Source organism: Ostrinia nubilalis, chromosome 21 (assembly GCF_963855985.1).
Source record: "Ostrinia nubilalis chromosome 21, ilOstNubi1.1, whole genome shotgun sequence".
Classification (NCBI taxonomy): Eukaryota; Metazoa; Arthropoda; class Insecta; order Lepidoptera; family Crambidae; genus Ostrinia; species Ostrinia nubilalis.
The window spans coordinates 2,696,814-2,718,623 of NC_087108.1; the positions used below are offsets into that span (position 1 = coordinate 2,696,814).

At 43.2% G+C, this 21,810-nt stretch overlaps 1 protein-coding gene across 1 annotated transcript in view; it reads left to right on the forward strand.

Annotated features, from left to right (window-relative positions):
- The window catches only part of LOC135082128 (carboxypeptidase D), a 59,774-nt gene that overhangs the window by 29,606 nt on the left and 8,358 nt on the right, over nucleotides 1-21,810 (forward strand). Inside the window, exons 13-18 of the mRNA XM_063976880.1 lie at nucleotides 2,413-2,579; nucleotides 3,422-3,532; nucleotides 5,898-6,054; nucleotides 7,642-8,151; nucleotides 14,587-14,746; nucleotides 17,734-17,906. Of these exons, the coding sequence (XP_063832950.1) occupies nucleotides 2,413-2,579; nucleotides 3,422-3,532; nucleotides 5,898-6,054; nucleotides 7,642-8,151; nucleotides 14,587-14,746; nucleotides 17,734-17,906 (1,278 nt within the window). The remainder of the gene's footprint in view (nucleotides 1-2,412; nucleotides 2,580-3,421; nucleotides 3,533-5,897; nucleotides 6,055-7,641; nucleotides 8,152-14,586; nucleotides 14,747-17,733; nucleotides 17,907-21,810) is intronic.

Below are 21,810 nucleotides of genomic sequence, written 5' to 3' on the forward strand. Positions count from 1 at the left end.
GGAGAAGGCTGAATCGAACCTACACAGACACTATCTAAGCTTGACTTTTAGTGGAGTTTGATGAAAGAGACTGGAACCTACACACGAATGATATGGAGCTGACGTTGGAACTGGGCTGCTACAAGTTCCCGCCGGAATCTGACTTACCTACTTATTGGGAACATAACAAGGACGCGCTGCTGACGTATATCGAACAGGTAAGTTGAAGAAAACTACCTCCTCCCACAAGATGGACTGTCGAATTGGTGAAGATCACGTAAACAGCTGGATGCGGGCAGCACAGGACCGGTCGTTGTGGAAATATAGAAGGCGAGGCCTTTGTCCAGCAATGGAGAAGGCTCAATCGAACCTACCACAGACACTATCTTGGCTTGACTTTTAGTGGAGTTTGATGAAAGAACTACTTACACACGAACGACATGGAGCTGACTTTAGAACTGGGCTGCTACAAGTTCCCGCCGGAATCTGACCTGCCTACTTACTGGGAGCACAATAAGGACGCGCTACTGACGTATATCGAACAGGTAAGGACCGCTTTTTTGGCCTAATGACCACATTGGGCCAGAAAAGTTCTCAAATGGCGACCACGCAAGGGAAAAGGTAGTGTAGACTAGCCTCCATCTCAGTAGACCGGCGATCTGGTGAAGGACGCTGGAAGCTTCTGGATGCAAGCAGTGCAGGACCGGTCGTTGTAGATATCTATAGGCGAGGCCTTTGTCCAGCAATGGAGAAAGGTTGAATCGAACCTACCACAGACACTATCTTAGCTTGACTTTTAGTGGAGTTTGAAGAAAGAGACTGGAACTACCTACACACGAATGATATGGAGCTGACATTAGAATTAGGCTGCTACAAGTTCCCGCCGGAATCTGACTTACCTACTTATTGGGAGCACAATAAGGACGCGCTGCTAACGTATATCGAACAGGTAAGTTGATTAGTGAGGAAGAAAACTCACTAGATAGACTGACGATTTGGTGAAGATCGCGGAAGCAGCTGGATGCGGGCAGCACAAGACCGGTCGTTGTAGATATCTATAGGCGAGGCTTTTGTCCAGCAATGGAGAAAGGTTGAATCGAACCTACCGCAGACACCATATTAGCTTGACTTTAAATGAAGTTTGATGAAAGAGACTGTAACTACCTACACACGAATGATATGGAGCTGACGCTAGAACTGGGCTGCTACAAGTTCCCGCCGGAATCTGACCTGCCTACTTACTGGGAGCACAATAAAGACGCGCTGCTGACGTATATCGAACAGGTAAGTTGGCTGTTGGGGCAGAAAACTATCTCCCCCCACTAGATGGACTGAGGATTTGGCGAAGATCGTGGAAGCAGCTGGATGAGGGCAGCACAAGACCGGTCGTTGTAGATATCTATAGGCGAGGCCTTTGTCCAGCAATGGAGAAAGGTTGAATCTAACTTACCACAGACACATTCTTGGCATGAATTTTAATGGAGTTTAATGAAGGAGACTGGAACTACCTACACACGAACGACATGGAGCTGACGTTGGAACTGGGCTGCTACAAGTTCCCGCCGGAATCTGACTTGCCTACTTATTGGGAGCATAACAAGGATGCGCTGCTGACGTATATCGAACAGGTAGGTTGCTTATTGAGGAAGAAAACTACCTCCTCCCATTAGGTGGACCGACGATTTGGTGAAGATCGCGTAAACAGCTGGATGTGGGCAGCACAAGACCGGTCGTTGTAGATATCTCTAGGCGAGGCCTTTGTCCAGCAGTAGGTAAGGCTGAATCGAACCTAACATAGACTATCTTGGCTAGACTTTTAATGGAGTTAGATATGGAGCTGACGTTGGAACTGGGCTGCTACAAGTTCCCGCCGGAATCTGACCTGCCTACTTACTGGGAGCACAACAAGGAGGCGCTGCTGACGTATATCGAACAGGTAAGGTGGTCATTAGGGGCAAGAAAACTAGAAACTAGACTAGAAAACGTAGTGTAGGTAGGCCTCCTACTAGGTGGACTGACGATTTGGTGAAGGTCAGGGGAATCACCTGGATGCAGGCAGCGTAGGACCCGTCGTTATAGAAATCCTTGGGCGAGGCTTTTGTCCAGCAGTGGACGTGATGCCTTGCAAGCTTAAGTTACGATACTTAAAAAGGTTTTTTAATCTTGCCGCGCGACCACATCTTATCTTCCCATTTGGCGCTACTGCAGTGCACTGGTGAGTGACAGGATCTTATTCGCTAGGGACTTCAACCAGTGAGCACAATAATAGCCCAATGCTCCTAGCATCGAATTGCTCTTCATGTTGTTCAATTGCCCCACAGGCACCCTTTAGATACGGAACATTAAAATGCCGTATTGCTTAGGGATGAAAACTTTCACAACTTCATTATATACCTAAATAACTATTATTTTAATTGTTATTCCCCCACCCAGGTCCATAAAGGAGTCCACGGCTTCGTCCACAGCCACATCGGCAGTGCGCTAGCCAACGCGACCATCGCCGTTGAAGGCATCCGGCACACTGTGCGTTCAGCGGTTGACGGAGACTACTGGAGGATACTGCTACCAGGGACTTATAACGTCACTGCCAGTCGTAGTGGGTGAGCATCATTAGCATAATCATTTCATCAAAGGTTGACAGTGCGCTAGCCAACGCTACCATCTCCGTTGAAGGCATACGTCACAGTGTGCGTTCAGCGGTTTATTGAGACTACTGGAGAATACTGCTACCAGGGACTTATAACGTCACTGCTAGTCGTAGTGGGTAAGCATTATTAGCATCATCAATTAAGCCACAGGACGTCATTCCCAATGATTTCCTGGAAGGCATCTATTTTATACAGTCCGCTTGGCACCCGATTGAGACTACTAGAGAATACTACTGGTCATTGCCAGCCGGTGTGGGTAAGCATCATCAGTTCAACCAGGACGTCTACTGGTGAACATAGGTCTACCCGATGATTTAATGAAAGGCGCTTGACAGCTGATGGAGACTACTGAAGGATATTGCTATCAAGGACCTATAATAGTGGGTGAGAATCATCATCATCATATCAACCATGACGTCTACTGGTGAACATAGGGCTACCCAGTGATTTCATGAAAGACGACAGCCGATGGATACTACTGCCTACAACCTAGTCGAACCGGAACGTCACTGGCCACTGCCAGCCGTAGTGGGTAAGCGTCATCATCATCATAATTTCAGCAACACACAACATAGGCCTCTCCAATGATTTCTAGATTGGCCAGCTAGGCCAGAAGCAATGCTGGGCAAAGATCATCTGTCCACCTTGTGGGTGGACGGGACTCCCCATGAAATAACGTCACGAGATTGCAAATTTTAGACGTTTTTGAAAATGAAAAGCACTATAAAAAAGATTACATGATACGTTATCAGCCAAAACAATGCAAAATTATCCTTATTCATACGTTTCCATAGGTACGAAAGCGTTACGGAAGAAGTGACCGTCCCACCCAATGGATCCGTCAGCCTTAACTTCACGCTCATGGCTATCGACCCCCAGCACTGGTCATCGGCGTATGACTTCCGGTAAGCACTTTTATGTAGCTCACGATAAGGTCCACTTTGCTTCGCGTTTGCACTGTGACGTCACTTGTAATGTTGTAATGGCACTCCTGCGCAGCATTTGTGAAATGTTTTGAAACTTTAATATCATGGAAAAGGCATTTTTAATTAAAATATAATAATAATATGTATTTTTTTTAAACATTCTAACGTATGTAATTCTAACAAGATTCTTGACTTTTTACGGTTACGGTAACGGTACGGCTTATAATCTTGAATTATAACTTCAATAAATCCATTTTAGAACTGCTGTGCAGGAAGACTATAAAAGTTTATGTTGCTTCTTGTATTTTATGTATTAAATAAGGTTTCATTTGTATGTATTTTAAAAACGATGTAGAGCAAATCATAGATGATTAACCAGTACAATATCACAGACTAGTCTTTGTTTACTAAGAAAGTAAAAAAACATAAGACTTTTAGATCTGATGCATAACTCAATCAATGCCTGAGATGTGAGAGCGGCATGGGAGGGTTTTTTTTTCTTTTTTTTTTAATTAAAAATTTGCAATTTCTATTGTACAAATTACTAATAGTCCCGTTAGTCCCTCGTGTTAAGCTAAATAAGCTTGTGTTACGAGTGGGCTCACCACAATAGTCGAGCGGCGGTGGGTTTCGAACCCGCGTTCCTCGGATTTCGAGTCGGCCACTCCGACCCCTTCACCTTTCGGCTATCGTGGCTATAAACGTCAAATGTCAGCGAGATTTCAAATGTGATTACAAATCGGAAAGGACATCATCCATTTTGGTCCAAAATCAAAAGTGCCGGCCAAAAAATAAAAGTGCTGTATTCTGATAGAATACGTCCGCCTTAGCATTTATTACTATGGCACCAAAGCTGTAGCACCACTGTGCATCGTAGTATTTGAGCTCTAAAAATATATGAAACGACTGACTTTGATCTCAAATACTACGATGCACAGTGGTGCTACAGCTTTGGTGTCATAGTAACAAATACTAAGGCGGACGTATTCTGTCAGAATACAGCACTTTTTTTTTATTGGCCGACATTTTTGATTTTGAACAAAAAATGTATGAATCGTCGATGAATTTTAGATCTCAAATACTCGACGCACAGTGGTGCTACAGCTTTGGTGCCATAGTAACAAATGCTAAGGCAGACGTATTCTGTCAGAATACAGCACTTTTTTTTGTTGGCCGGCACTTTTGATTTTGGACCAAAAATATATGAAACGTGGATGATGTCCTTTGTATGCTCTGCCCGACATGATTTGTCAATGTCCACCCTCTAGTGCCGCTCTCACACCTCAGACACTGACTCAGTTAAGCGCTTGACCAATAAATAATGCATTATAATGGCTCGTACTTAATTTTAAACGATTCATATTTTATGGCTTTTAAATACTCTGCACTTAGTTGCATTTTAGGTTAGTAAAAATAACGTAACGTTAAACGTAAGCTTTCATTATTTTCTTATGCACGTAAGTTTTAATTTTTTTATTCATATTGTCACATATATGTATTATGCGCTAATAAATCATTATTTATGTATGTATTTTAAATGTTTAATAATAAACGCTTGCACATGTCTGCCCGTGTGTTGTTTTCACTAACAGTCTTACTAACGCACACTATGTTACGACCAGATTGGACGACTTGGAAAGAAGACATTTAAACAATTTTATAAGAATTTGTAAGGTAATTTCAGTTGACTTTTGAAGACCTGGTAGGTTTTGTATTATAAATGATTGACGATAGTGTATCACATAGCATAGCTCTTGATAAAACGTTTTTACCAATCCAAAACATTTAGTTACAAATAACTTTGTCTAATAGTATTAGATTGAATACCGAAAATTTGATTTGATAGATTTGTTTTGGCTCATCCTCTTTATGCAATTAATTTATTGTTAAAAATAGTTTTAGACCCATATTATTGTTATACAGAATTGACGCTCATTTCAATATCATTGAACTCATGTAAACTGTATATCATCTGTCTAAATATGTTTTCACGCAAACATTCTTGCATGTAGAATGGTGAGTATTAATTTTTCAAACTTGCATCATACTTCAATCAAAACTTACTTTCTGTGAACTTTCTACCAACAGAAATTCTAAAGCTATGCACGCACGGGTGACTTTTAGTCATCTCTCTCTTTTACACTTTTATAAAGATAAAAAGAGAGAACGTAGTACTTATTCTTATCTATGAAGAAACATACTGTCACGATGACAAAAGCGACCAATGCGCCTTAAAGCTTTTGAATTAAAATCCAAATTGCATGTGCATTTTCAAGTACTTTTATTGGCATGCATGCACTTGTACTCTCGGTTTATGGTAATGTAATTTGAACCTTACCCGCAGCGTGCTAGAGAACATAATCAACACGCGGTACCACTCTCGCCTGGAGGCCTACGAGTTGCTCTCGGAGCTGGAGAACAAATTCCCGGACGTAGCGGAGTTCCGAGCTGGAGACAGCCTGACTACGTCGATGTTCCATGAGCTGAAGATCACTGACCAGGTGATTTGAACCTTATTGTTAGGGTGATAGAGTGCACAATCAGTATTGGACCAAAGGCTACTAGAACAGAACTCTTGAACTTGAAGTATCAGTTAAGGGGTATTTCGCCAAAAATGGTCAATTTTGCCTAATTTCCTTGGCACGAATTTTATTTTTGTTTTTAACTATTTTTAGTTTCCCATTGCATTAAGTAGTAAAAACTAAGCTAATATATCTAGAAGGGGTGTCATAATTAGTTTTAGAAACAAAGTTATGAGGTCATAAATTTTTGGTAGCCAAGGAAATTATTATAAATATTTTTTTCTCTAAGTTTTCTTATGTGGTTTGCTTTTTTTTTATTCGACCTATTTTTGTGTACTTTCGCAAGCAAACGTCAATGAATATTATATCATTACGACCTTTTTACACAACTAAGGAAGATAAATGCAGTAGATTGAGTTAAAAGTTAAAAACAAGTTTTTCTATATCTATTCTGATACCTATTTCTTAAAATGTAAATTTTAAACTTATTCCAATAAAGAAATACTCAAAATTTGACTTTACGCCGAATTATTAATGGTCTTTTATAATTTCCTAGGTCATTTTATGCCACGGAAAACAAGGAAATTAGGACCAAAGAAATTAGATTTATGCCTAAAAGACACCACAGACAAAAACCTATTTACCCTATGCATTTACTATCACATTTATACTACTACTACTTTACATTTAAATCATGGGTTTACCCCTACAGACACTACATTTGTGTAAATAAACAATAAAATTAATCCATTGTTTAGTTGCAAAAAACCGTCCAAAGAAATTGACTTTTTAGTAAACAAAAACCCAAGGAGGGACCTATTTATGCGATTTGTCGCGAAACTGATCAACGACGTACTGTCCTGCCTCAATGGCCTCTTGGGACGAAATGACCGAGTGTAGTGGTGCAGTGTGTTACATTCTAAGTTTTTTCGTTTCGTTACAACAATGGTCGAACCGAAGACCCAGGGAAATTATACTTTTGACCTGGACAAGAACTTAACTTCACTTTATTTTCTTCCTATAAGTATTTGACATTTAAAGTTTTTATTTTCCGATAGCCAAACGTTTCTCAAATGTAAAGAGAGTGCTATTAGAATTAAATTACTTTAATTTAACTTTTCCATAAAAATAGTTTTATACAGATAGATATAAAAAACCTGTGTTCGCCTGCCTGGACACAGAAAATTTACTGTTTCGGCGAAATACCCTAAGTCGACTTCAAATTTTATGAAAAACACTAACCACTTGTAAACTGTACGTGTCCAAAGTGGGCACAGTTTTTTTGTCAGTAGCGAGTGCTTTAGTTTCATTGAGTAACGCTCCTGAGGGGACTAAGCTACGTGTAATGTGGCCGATCTCTTTAGAGTAAGTTAAATATTTAACAGCGGACTCCAAATTTGACTTTATTGGCTGTCAAACCTCACAGTTAGCTAAACTATAGTTCCATGATATAAATGTACACTTTTCAAAAAGTTATCTTTAATTTTTTTTGTTTTTGGAGCTTGAAATAAGACAATAGGGTTCAAATTTCTATAGCCATAAAAACCGTAAAATATTACTCCACAGGTCGGTTCGCCCGAAGAGACCAAATTCCACATAGCTATCATCAGCAGCTTCTACGGCTCAGAACCTCTAGGACAGGAGATGCTCATCAACTTTGCTCGGCACATAGCCAACGCCTATTCCATAGGAGAGCCTCTCCACAAACGCTTGCTAAACACCACCGTACTACACTTCATCCCCAACATTGATGTACTAGCTGAAAAAGTCATAAAACAGTATGATGGATCCAGCAAATGTGAGATTGATACTTTAGAAGAAGGCTTTGGAGACAGCCTGTATAGCTACATAACTCAAAGCAACAATAATCCCTTAACGAACTATACTAGAGAGAAGTCCTTTGTGGAGCTGCTAAAGAGTGAAAAGTTCGATCTGGTGCTGGAACTGTCTTCGGGGAACGAGGATGTGGCGTATCCCGAAATGTCGAAGGAGATATATGAGAAGTTCGCGAGGGTCTACCAGGATAACAGGACGCCTAGTGACAAGTACGCGTGTGTGGCGTCGAATGATAATGAGGTAAGTTGTTTTCATTATTTGAGTATTTCTCAAAAAAAATGTACATTTTGAAAAAAAAAGTGTGCTTTGAAACAGTTCAAAAGTTTTATATTTATAAATCATCACACAAAAAAAACACACACACAATTTTGAAGGATGAATATTAATCTTTAAGATAACGAAGAATTATAGCTATAATCCCACTTATTACCAAATATTTAGATATTTTAAAAATAGTCCTTTTTTACCTTTCATACAAAAACCTGTTTGCCACCCTAGCTTTTTCATGTATTTTTGTTTCATAAAATGCGATACGTAACTAAATTATTGTAAATTTCTTTGTATTATCGTTCTACAGTAATCGCAGTTTCTGTATCAAATTGATTTTCTATGGGGTGTCATAATGAATTGGCAATTTAAAGCAAAAAAACAAAATGAGTCGCTCTCATTTACTATTTCGTTATTTACTCTTTAGTTACGATTTATTTCTACTTTCCCATGGTTTCTGAACAATTCCGTATTTATTTTACACGGACAACAATAGCTGCACTCTGAATGGCTGTTGGCCTGACGTCTCCGCCATAACATCTATCGCGAAAATTAGTGAAAACGTGTGTGTTTTGTGGGATTACTTTTTCGTAACAGGCAGTAAAATCAGCGATTTTATATAGAACGGTAAGTCTTCATTTAACCATTTTTTGTAATACGTGTGGTACGAACATTTAGTAAGCTTTTATATTTGCTGTAACAAATTTTATCAAAAAAATACTTGTTTCTGATCTCATTTTGTCTAATATTTCGTTACGTTTTTTACGAATTTCGTTACGTTACGAAAAAGTACAACATAATGCTGAGTGTATACTGTTATTACCTGACTAAGCATAGTAATATTCACTACTTAATTTATTTAAAAAAATATAGAGCGTTAATAACAAAAGGATTGGATACTATCTGCTTTACAGAAGTGCCACCAGCAAAAAAATATCAAATCATTTAGATTACGTTTTTATGTGATTACTTCTTTTATTTTTTTAGGAATGCCGCCAAAAACCAATGCCGAAAGGCAAAAAGCTTACAGAGAACGACTCAAAATGGATAAACATGATGGAACAAAAATAATTTTATTAAAATAGTATGAATGATTACTCCCTTATTTTATTTCTAACCCCTTAACATTACCCCGTATTTGGGTGCATACTTACAAATATTTCGAATTGAATAAATGAAGAGCATTCACAATATTTCGCCAATGTATAACAAGCCTTATGGCCTTACTATTTCGTTACTACCGTTTCGTTACGTACATTTTTTTTGAGAAATACTCATTTAGCTTTGTGGCAGAGTAGAATAGGACCCCACAAACTTTCCGTGAATGTTATAAGTGGTTACTAAGGGAGAAATATGTGAACATTAGGCCTTCCCAACCCGTCTGGCCCGCGTGGGTAGTATAGTCCATTTGCTTCTGATAAATTGGAGGGGATCGGCAATGGAGATTAAGGCTGGGTTGCACCTAGGGAATGCAAAACCGGTTAATCGGAAACCGAAAAATCGGAAAAACCGCTCTTTTTCGACGAATTCTAAAACCGGTTTTAAAAATCGAAACCCGGATTTAAATCGGTTTTTCTGTCTGTATACAGGTAACAAATTCCATAAATAAGCAATATCATTTTATTATAATATAACCTGGGTATTTTGATATTTGACGAATATTTGGTTATTTTACAATTTATAACTTGGCAACATTGTCACTTGGTTACTCCGTCGTTTACCTTTGAACGGGGAATTCCCGATAATTATTTAAGGCCGGGTAGCAGAGAAAATGGCGAAAATGAGGTTTTCATTTTTCATTTTTGAGGTACTAAACAGTAAAATTAAAGGCTAAGATTTTTATTGGGCATAGTTGAGGATATTTTCTAGGGCTATTAACGGATGGAAACACGATTTGATGAAGTTGACTCGATAGAATAAATTCCCAAAGTTACCTCTATTCGTTTTCTAATTATGGTTTTATTTTTAAAATAAGCGATTTGAGATTCTAAATCTTTTACTAAACTAAAGTTCAGAAATAACTTGAGGGCTTTTAACGGATGAAATTTTTATATTGCGTCTTATTTAGTTACTATGTTAAAAAATGTGGAAAAATCGTCCATGACGGCTTGGACAATCTCAATCAGTCGCGCGGTGGCGCTTACGGAGGACGGACGCGTGTCAGTTTTTTGGCTGTGACAGTTCGCGATTTGTCAATATTTTTGACAATGATGACTTTGATGAGTCACAGTATAATAATATCAGTGTTACTGGAGAAAGCCTAAATTTTTGATAATTAAGAATTATCAATTTTGTCTACCTATTGAAATTTAAATCGTTCGCATCCTTTTAAACGAAGACTCTACTCATGATACATAGTAAATTCCTGAAATATGAGACAAAACCAATGAGTTAAAATTACATTTTAATATTACCTACATAGAATCGTCTTACACTCTTTAGAAGAGCACACTGACACAAATAAATAATAAAAATACTGTCTAAGGTCTGTAGCTAAAGGTCTAAGCTGTAAGATAGAAGAATCTTCTAGCCAAAAAGATGGCAGATGTAGCAGATGTCAACGGATTTAAAACTGGAGTTCATATGACTCCTTGTAGACTTGAGTCTCTAGAGCGTCCCTTCCTCCACCATTCGTAAGAATGTTTCAAAAATACTGTCTAAGGTCTGTAGCTAAAGGTCTAAGCTGCAAGATAGAAGAATCTTCTAGCCAAAAAGATGGCAGATGCAGCAGATGTCAACGGATTTAAAACTGGAGTTCATGTGACTCCTTGTAGACTTGAATGTCTAGATCGTCCCTTCCTCCACCATGCGTAAGAATTTTCATAAAAATACTGTCTAAGGTCTGTAGCTAAAGGTCTACGCTGCAAGATGGAAGAATCTTCTAACCGAAAAGATGGCAGATGCAGCAGATGTCAACGGATTTAAAACAGGAGTTGATGTGACTCCTTGTAGACTTGAGTGTCTAGAGCGTCCCTTCCTCCACCATGCGTAAGAATTTTCACAAAAATACTGTCTAAGGTCTGTAGCTAAAGGTCTAAGCCGTAAGATAGAAGAATCTTTTAGCCAAAAACATGCCAGATGCAGCATATATCAACGGATTTAAGACTGGACTGGCACCACCTTGCAATGTCATCCTCTCATTGTTATCTGTAATGTAAATTATTTTTAAAATGTATTTAAAAAATAAAATGTTCGTTTTATTATTTCAATAATCTGACCTCTCAACTCAACTACACTACACAAACACCTTTGTTCGCAACTGTACTGACGAAACCTCGATATTATACCGTTCATTTAAGATGGCAAGCCTTATGTATGGAACGGTCGCTTTTTTGTAACCTTTATAATTTGGTCGGCTTATAGAAGAATTCCTGATATTTTTTTGCAGTTCGATAACTTTCTTATAAGTAGTAATATAAAGCTGAAATTAACAGGATAGCTTATTCAAGGAACATTTTAATTTGTCCATTGTATGCCATGTTCCCTTGTTATAAGGGAATCGCGTATTCGGCCACGAAAGTAAGACTGTTAAAATAAATTAGATTTCTTGAAATCTCTCTTTTGCGCAAAGCCACATCATTTATATTTACTGTGGTTATAAAGGTGTACCAGGGGTACATGTTACACCTTTTTATTCGATTGTAAGAGTACTGGTTTACTCACAAATCCGTTTTATCTGATTTTCGAAATCTTTTAATTACACTGGTGTTTATCATTCAAATCAATGATTAATGTTTGAACTAATTTGGATTTTGGACATATCAAGGTTTATCATTGTTATTTTTTCAAACTTCTGCGTTGAGCCATTTACGAGATCTGGGACATAAAAAAACAAATTTTGCTATTCGTGGACGAATTACTACGCAACAAGAGCTATCTATCCATGTATTTGGTTCCGGGATAGAACGACTTTCAAAAAAAAAAATTTGCAAGGGTAATGTTTGAAACGTTACCCCAGCAAAATCTGTTTTTTCCTAATAACTTTAAAACTATAATTTGAACGAATTTTGCTATTAGTGGACAAATTTCTGCTCACGATGGACTAATTATCTGCTATACTCTCGACTCTCTAAAGCACAACATTTATAAAAAATTTGCTGCGGTAATGCACTCCAGGTAACCGTGTGTGATGCTCATTGCTCATAGTGATTTTCGATACAGAGCCCCGTACCGTACATACGTTATACATAAATTATGGAAAGAATACACCCAGACCACAAACAAATTTTAATATGTATGCAATTTTAGTATGATATTTTTATTTATTAATAAACAAAAAGACTGAACAAAATTGATGCGTGTACTGATTAATGTAATTAACCTCATGCAAAGTTTCGTGAATTGCAACAACTATAATTTATTATCCAAGCTCTAAATAATCGCTACTACGAGTAACTGATCATAAAATGTTTTTCCAATCGCTCAAGCTCCCGAGGATCTACCGATAGGTCGAGTGACGTAATCTTGAAATTCTTTTAGCCGGCGCGGAACTTCCGGAAGGTCGGGTGACGCCACGCCTCTTTGAACCGTGTTTACTTTGGCAGTTATATTCTAAATTTATTCGATTCTAAAATATATTCCCAAAATTTTTGAAAGTTGTTTTAATTTGTATCACTTGGATATGATTTGTATTAGAAAATGCTGGGAGTGTGACGCTTGAACGGAAGGAAGTCAACCTAACCTAACCAACTGCGTATTTCTATACTGTGTAGCCGCGAGAGCTCTTTGGCGCGCTGTCTTCGGCGAAGTATTGCGCGCGCAGATTTTGACAGCGCGAAATACCTACTTTAGCAGAAATACCAAGCCTTAAGACTCATACCGCCCGCGCCCGCCACCTGACATGACCCACCCCGCGATTCAGATAGTTGGTGATTATTGCAGTGAATAATTAACCTATGTGTGAGTGAATTGAACAGTTTTTATTTCTGAATTGTTATGAACATTGAATCTCATTTATTTGCGATATCTGCAGAAGCTTATTACTGTAATAGGTACTTAGTGTATTGAAATTTAACAGAAATACCACCTAACGTTCACAAATAAAGCTTTTTAAATTTTATTCTACTTTTTAATTTAAGATATTGCTTATATCAATCGTAATTGTAAACAAATACGTTTTTGATGTACATTACGTACATGGTGGTAATTAACAAAATACTAAACCAATAACTTAAAAAAAAAAACCGACTTCAAATGCGTGAACACAAATAATACCTATTCAACAAAAAAATAATCGTTCAAATTGGTTCATAATCGGCGGAGATATTGCGTATAAAAAAGTTCATCCCCAATTTTCCACCCTTGGGGGTGAAATATTTTCTTCAAATTCGCATGAAACCACCCTTTTGATAATACCTATTCAACAAAAAAATAATCGTTCAAATTGGTTTATACCTAATCGGCGGAGATATTGCGTATAAAAAAGTTCATCCCCAATTTTCCACCCTTGGGGGTTGTTTTTTTTATTATTAAATTTAAATCTAAATAATAATCTTTTTTCGGCGTATAGGTAATACCTCAAGGGTGGTCCCCTTGAGGTATTACCTATACGCCGAAAAAAGATTTGTTCAAATCGGTTCATAATTGGCGGAGTTATCGCGTAACAAACATAGAAAAAAAAAACATACGGGTCGAATTGAGAACCTCCTCCTTTTTTTGAAGTCGGTTGAAAAACGTATTCGTTGACAATTATTACGTACAATTGCAATGGAGATAAACTACCATCCCTTGAGTTAAATTTAGCTTATTCATTATGCATTATGTGCCTATAATGCCTAATGAATAAGCTAAATTTATCAAAACTGTTATAACCCTCTCTTAAATAATGTAATCTAACACAAAACGGACAGGACGTAACAAATCGCTGTACGTAACTACTAGTTGATTGAAAAAAAAATAGAACGATAATAACCGATTAAAAACCGAAAACCGGTTTTTTTTCTTGGAAACCGAAAAAAAAATCGGTTTTTGATAAACTTTCGGTTTTGCATACCCTAGTTGCACCACCTTACTTTAACCGTAACTATGAAAATAACCGGTGCTTTTTGTATGGAGCTTGAGAGATTTTGGACGTCAGTTAAAGTAAGATGGTGCAACTGAGCCGAAATCACGATGATGAGTTGTTACTGCTTCACTGATTCCTGATAAAGTCTCTGATAGTCTATTAGGAACTTATCTGTCAGAAAAAATACAAACTTTAGTTTCACGGGCTTCGCATATCTGTCCTAGTATAATTTTAACGCGCCACCGCTTTGAGACAATAAAGTGAAATGAGCAAGCCAGAAACTAAGTCACTACTGTCAGCTTACCTTTAAAAGGTTTACAAGATAAATATAGCAGTCCTATAGATGCGAGCTGGTCATATATTTCAGTTTAGTTCAAGTCTTAAACCCGACACCTATTTCGCAGATACACGGAGCCCTAATCGACACGCTGCTAGAGAAACTCGACACGCCGGTGATATCTGCGGGCCTGAGCTGCTGCCGCATGCCCGAGGCGAGGGACATCGCGTGGGTGTGGCGGGACAACCTGCAGAGCGTCATGAGCTTCGTGCAGCAGGCTGACACTGGTAAGTTACTGATCGACACGCTGCTAGAGCAGCTCGACACGCCGACATCTGCGGGCCTGAGCTGCTGCCGCATGCCCGAGGCGAGGGACATCGCGTGGGTGTGGCGGGACAACCTGCAGAGCGTCATGAGCTTCGTGCAGCAGGCTGACACTGGTAAGTTACTGATCGACACGCTGCTAGAGCAGCTCGACACGCCGACATCTGCGGGCCTGAGCTGCTGCCGCATGCCCGAGGCGAGGGACATCGCGTGGGTGTGGCGGGACAACCTGCAGAGCGTCATGAGCTTCGTGCAGCAGGCTGACACTGGTAAGTTACTGATCGACACGCTGCTAGAGCAGCTCGACACGCCGACATCTGCGGGCCTGAGCTGCTGCCGCATGCCCGAGGCGAGGGACATCGCGTGGGTGTGGCGGGACAACCTGCAGAGCGTCATGAGCTTCGTGCAGCAGGCTGACACTGGTAAGTTACTGATCGACACGCTGCTAGAGCAGCTCGACACGCCGACATCTGCGGGCCTGAGCTGCTGCCGCATGCCCGAGGCGAGGGACATCGCGTGGGTGTGGCGGGACAACCTGCAGAGCGTCATGAGCTTCGTGCAGCAGGCTGACACTGGTAAGTTACTGATCGACACGCTGCTAGAGCAGCTCGACACGCCGACATCTGCGGGCCTGAGCTGCTGCCGCATGCCCGAGGCGAGGGACATCGCGTGGGTGTGGCGGGACAACCTGCAGAGCGTCATGAGCTTCGTGCAGCAGGCTGACACTGGTAAGTTACTGATCGACACGCTGCTAGAGCAGCTCGACACGCCGACATCTGCGGGCCTGAGCTGCTGCCGCATGCCCGAGGCGAGGGACATCGCGTGGGTGTGGCGGGACAACCTGCAGAGCGTCATGAGCTTCGTGCAGCAGGCTGACACTGGTAAGTTACTGATCGACACGCTGCTAGAGCAGCTCGACACGCCGACATCTGCGGGCCTGAGCTGCTGCCGCATGCCCGAGGCGAGGGACATCGCGTGGGTGTGGCGGGACAACCTGCAGAGCGTCATGAGCTTCGTGCAGCAGGCTGACACTGGTAAGTTACTGATCGACACGCTGCTAGAGAAGCTCGACACGCCGGTAATATCTGCGGGCCTGAGCTGCTGCCGCATGCCCGAGGCGAGGGACATCGCGTGGGTGTGGCGGGACAACCTGCAGAGCGTCATGAGCTTCGTGCAGCAGGCTGACACTGGTAAGTTACTGATCGACACGCTGCTAGAGCAGCTCGACACGCCGACATCTGCGGGCCTGAGCTGCTGCCGCATGCCCGAGGCGAGGGACATCGCGTGGGTGTGGCGGGACAACCTGCAGAGCGTCATGAGCTTCGTGCAGCAGGCTGACACTGGTAAGTTACTGATCGACACGCTGCTAGAGCAGCTCGACACGCCGACATCTGCGGGCCTGAGCTGCTGCCGCATGCCCGAGGCGAGGGACATCGCGTGGGTGTGGCGGGACAACCTGCAGAGCGTCATGAGCTTCGTGCAGCAGGCTGACACTGGTAAGTTACTGATCGACACGCTGCTAGAGCAGCTCGACACGCCGACATCTGCGGGCCTGAGCTGCTGCCGCATGCCCGAGGCGAGGGACATCGCGTGGGTGTGGCGGGACAACCTGCAGAGCGTCATGAGCTTCGTGCAGCAGGCTGACACTGGTAAGTTACTGATCGACACGCTGCTAGAGCAGCTCGACACGCCGACATCTGCGGGCCTGAGCTGCTGCCGCATGCCCGAGGCGAGGGACATCGCGTGGGTGTGGCGGGACAACCTGCAGAGCGTCATGAGCTTCGTGCAGCAGGCTGACACTGGTAAGTTACTGATCGACACGCTGCTAGAGCAGCTCGACACGCCGACATCTGCGGGCCTGAGCTGCTGCCGCATGCCCGAGGCGAGGGACATCGCGTGGGTGTGGCGGGACAACCTGCAGAGCGTCATGAGCTTCGTGCAGCAGGCTGACACTGGTAAGTTACTGATCGACACGCTGCTAGAGCAGCTCGACACGCCGACATCTGCGGGCCTGAGCTGCTGCCGCATGCCCGAGGCGAGGGACATCGCGTGGGTGTGGCGGGACAACCTGCAGAGCGTCATGAGCTTCGTGCAGCAGGCTGACACTGGTAAGTTACTGATCGACACGCTGCTAGAGCAGCTCGACACGCCGACATCTGCGGGCCTGAGCTGCTGCCGCATGCCCGAGGCGAGGGACATCGCGTGGGTGTGGCGGGACAACCTGCAGAGCGTCATGAGCTTCGTGCAGCAGGCTGACACTGGTAAGTTACTGATCGACACGCTGCTAGAGCAGCTCGACACGCCGATATCTCGTGAGAGATAGAATCCTCGTGTGGATAAAAAATAAATAAATCACATATAATTTTAATCTTGAAAGCATCTGCACCGTATTATAGGTTTAGCGCTTAACTCGGTCAGTGCCTGAGGTATGGGAGCGGCACGGGGGATGATATTGACTTTATGTGACGTAACAAAGCTTTTAATTCTGAAGGAGGTCTGAAGTCTCGCTGACGTTTGACGTCACAAAGCACCCTCTCGTGCCGCTCCCTGAGGTATGACTCAGGCACTGACTGAGTTAAGATCTAAACCTATAAATAGCTTCCAAAATAGTGCACTAATGACGTCACAGTTTTGACAGTTCAAAAAAGAGTATATCGCTTGGTTAGTGGTTTCAACTACCCAGCTATTCATCATTGGAACTATACCTAAGGCCCAGAACAGACGGTGAAACGCAACTGCAACGAAACTGCAACTTTCTGATGATTCTGAGGAATGAAACTGAAACTGAAAGTTTCGCACTGGTCGCGTCATGTGTGGTCTCTCAACGGACGCTATGCCAGAAACTTAGATCCAACTCAAAAGTAACTAGCAGTTGCAGTTGCGTTTCACCGTCTGTTCTGGGCCTAAGAACACCGTTTCGAGCGTTATACAATCTAAATTATCTCCGCAGGTATAATGGGCTACGTAAAGAACGAGCTAGGCGCTCCGATGCGCGAGGCCACAGTCTCTGTGGAGGGCGTGGCGAAGCCCTACCGCGTGAGCGCCAACATGGCGCACTTCCGGCTCATGCTGCCGCCCGGGGAGTACCGGGTCGTGGTCCGTTGCCACAAGTATGAGGACCAGGTGAGCTGAAGACCTTAAGAGCGCTTTCACATTAGGGCGTAAGAAGCGCGACACCAGCGCGGCAGCGGCGGTTTTATAATGTGAAGGCAGGCATCTGCTGTCATATAGTATGAAATTATCGGCAGCGCGTATCTGTCGCGCTACTAAGTCGCCTAAATATGAAAGCGCTCTAAGCCTTACGTATTAGTTGAATAATTTAATCGAGAGGTGAGTAATTTAATAGTAGCAAAATTTAGTCGAGTAGGATACTAAATCGTTTAGTGAGGACAAGTAATTGATAGTTTTCATATGAACTCGACTAAACCACCTGGTACGGACACTTAGCCGGTGGGGTGTGCTACTCACCTATCAAAATAGAACAAAATTAATTGACTGTACTCGACCAAAGTGCAAACGTTTTTTTCGGGCAGTAACGAGAAGTTTAGTTACTACTCTACAACCCGCTCGAGGTGCGAGCTGTGACCCGGCGGCTGTGACGTCACATCGACGCTCTGGTACGAACGGGGCGAACGCTGGTGGGTTTACGGGTGAATCGCAATCCAGCGAGATGCGCAGTTAACTCGACCGTGTTGTAATTACACGACTAGTCTTGAGGGATGCGCCCCGATGCGCGAGGCTTCGGTGTCGGTGGAGGGCGTGGCGAAGCCCTACCGCGTGAGCGCCAATATGGCGCACTTCCGGCTCATGCTGCCGCCCGGGGAGTACCGGGTCGTGGTCCGCTGCCACAAGTACGAGGACCAGGTGAGCTGAACACTCTTTACCCTTGTTCACAGCATCATCATCAACATTTCAGCCACAGGACGGCCACTGCTGAACATAGGCCTCCCGCAATGACTTCCATATCGCACGGTTGGTGGCCTTCCTGCTACCTTTATCAGGTCGTCGGTCCACCTTGTGGGTGGACGTCCCACGCTTCGTTTTCCGCATTAGTCGAGTAATTTAGTAGCAAAATTTGGTCGAGTAGGTTACTCAATCGTTTAGTAAATAGGAACGCGTGGTGGGGGGTGCTACTCACCTATCAAAATAGAACATAATTGATTGACTGTACTACCAAAGTGCGAACGTTTTTTTTTGGTCAGTAACGAGTAGTTTAGTTACTCTAGTACAACCCGCTCTCGAGGTAACTGCGCACCCGGCGGCTGTGACGTCAGATCGACGCTCTGGTACAAACGAGGCGAACGCGGAGGGGTTTACGGGTGAATCGCAATCCAGCGAGATGCGCAGTTAACTCGACCGTGTTGTAATTACACGACTAGTCTTGCGGGATGCGCCTCGATTCGCGAGGCTTCAGTCTCTGTGGACGGCGTGGCGAAGCCCTACCGCGTGAGCGCCAACATGGCGCACTTCCGGCTCATGCTGCCGCCCGGGGAGTACCGGGTCGTGGTCCGCTGCCACAAGTATGAGGACCAGGTGAGCTGAAGATTCTTAACCCTGTTCACAGCATCATCATCAACATTTCAATCACAGGAAGTCCACTGCTGAACATAAGCCTCCCGCAATGACTTCCATATCGCACGGTTGGTGGCCTTCCTGCTACCTTTATCAGGTCGTCGGTCCACCTTGTGGGTGGACGTACCACGCTTCGTTTTCCGCATTAGTCGAGTAATTTAGTAGCAAAATTTGGTCGAGTAGGTATCAATCGTTTAGTAAGCAGGAACGCGTGGAGTAGCCAATCCATTCTGTTCTATTTTGACAAGCGAGTAGCACCCCCCACCCCACTCGCTTACTGGCTAAATGAGTCCGAAATGGGCAGTTTAGTTTTTATAAAAGCCACTAAATTACTTGTAAACTATACTCGATAAAAATGAGAACGCCACTATTCAAGACGCGCCCCGATGCGCGAGGCCACAGTCTCTGTGGCGGGCGTGGCGAAGCCCTACCGCGTGAGCGCCAACATGGCGCACTTCCGGCTCATGCTGCCGCCCGGGGAGTACCGGGTCGTGGTCCGCTGCCACAAGTACGAGGACCAGGTGAGCTGAAGATTCTTAACCCTGTTCACAGCATCATCATCATCATCATCATTTCAGCCACAGTAAGTCCACTACTGAACATAGGCCTCCCGCAATGACTTCCACATCGCACAGTTGATGGCCTTCCTGCTACCTTTATCAGGTCGTCGGTCCACCTTGTGGGTGGACGTCTCACGCTTCGTTTTCCGCATTAGTCGAGTAATTTAGTAGCAAAATTTGGTCGAGTAGGTTAATCAATCGTTTAGTAAGCAGGAACGCGTGGAGTAGCCAATCCATTCTGTTCTATTTTGACAAGCGAGTAGAACCCCCCACCCCACTCGCTTACTGGCTAAATGAGTCCGAAATGGGCAGTTTAGTTTGTATAAAAGCCACTAAATTACTTGTAAACTATACTCGATAAAAATGAGAACGCCACTATTCAAAACTGCCACGCGGTCTCGTGCGTGCTAGATGGGAGTCTTAAAGGCCACCTTCTATCAACGGGAGCGCGTGGTAAGTAACTGGCTTCTGAATGTATTGTAACTTCCTACTTTTTTATATTATTAAACCGGCAGACAGTGGTGACTGAGTTTGTTGCGGCGCTTCTTCTCAGCACTTGCCAAATGTTTGTCTCGAAGCGCTGGTAGGGCAAAAAAAGAATGAGACATGTATAGGCTCCTTAAAAGAGCATTTGACGATTTGCAAGTACTAATTTAATTAGTCTAAACAAATAAAGATAATTTTGATTTTGAACGGCCAGTATAGATAGTAGTTTAGTTACTAAAGGCCAGTTACTCGACTAGTGCGAACAAGGCTATTGGGACGCGCCCCGATGCGCGAGGCCACAGTCTCTGTGGAGGGCGTGGCGAAGCCCTACCGCGTCAGCGCCAACATGGCGCACTTCCGGCTCATGCTGCCGCCCGGGGAGTACCGGGTCGTGGTCCGCTGCCACAAGTATGAAGACCAGGTGAGCTGAAGACTCTTAACCCTTGTTCACAGCATCATCATCATTTCAGCCACAGGAAGTCCACTGCCGAACATAGGCCTCCCGCAATGACTTCCACATCGCACAGTTGGTGGCCTTCCTGCTACCTTTATCAGGTCGTCGGTCCACCTTGTGGGTGGACGTCCCACGCTTCGTTTGCCGCATTAGTCGAGTAATTTAGTAGCAAAATTTGGTCGAGTAGGTTAATCAATCGTTTAGTAAGCAGGAACGCGTGGAGTAGCCAATCCATTCTGTTAAACTGCCACGCGGTCTCGTGCTAGATGGGAGTCTTAAAGGCCACCTTCTATCAACGGGAGCGCGTGGTAAGTAACTTGCTTCTGAATGTATTGTAACTTCCTACTTTTTTATATTCTTAAACCGGCAGACAGTGGTGACTGAGTTTGTTGCGGCGCTTCTTCTCAGCACTTGCCAAATGTTTGTCTCGAAGCGCGAAGGTAGGGCAAAAAAAGAATGAGACATGTATAGGCTCCTTAAAAGAGCATTTGACGATTTGCAAGTACTAATTTAATTAGTCTAAACAAATAAAGATAATTTTGATTTTGATTTTGAACGGTTTTTTTGGCCAGTATAGATAGTAGTTTAGTTACTAAAGAAAGGTCAGTTACTCGACTAGTGCGAACAAGGCTATAGGGATGCGCCCCGATGCGCGAGGCCACAGTCTCTGTGGAGGGCGTGGCGAAGCCCTACCGCGTGAGCGCCAACATGGCGCACTTCCGGCTCATGCTGCCGCCCGGGGAGTACCGGGTCGTGGTCCGCTGCCACAAGTACGAAGACCAGGTGAGCTGAGGACCTTAAGAACGCTTTCACATTAGGGCGTAAGAAGCGCGACACCAGCGCGGCAGCGGCGGTTTTATAATGTGAAGGCAGGCATCTGCTGTCATATAGTATGAAATTATCGGCAGCGCGTATTTGTCGCGCTACTAAGTCGCCTAAATATGAAAGCCTAAAG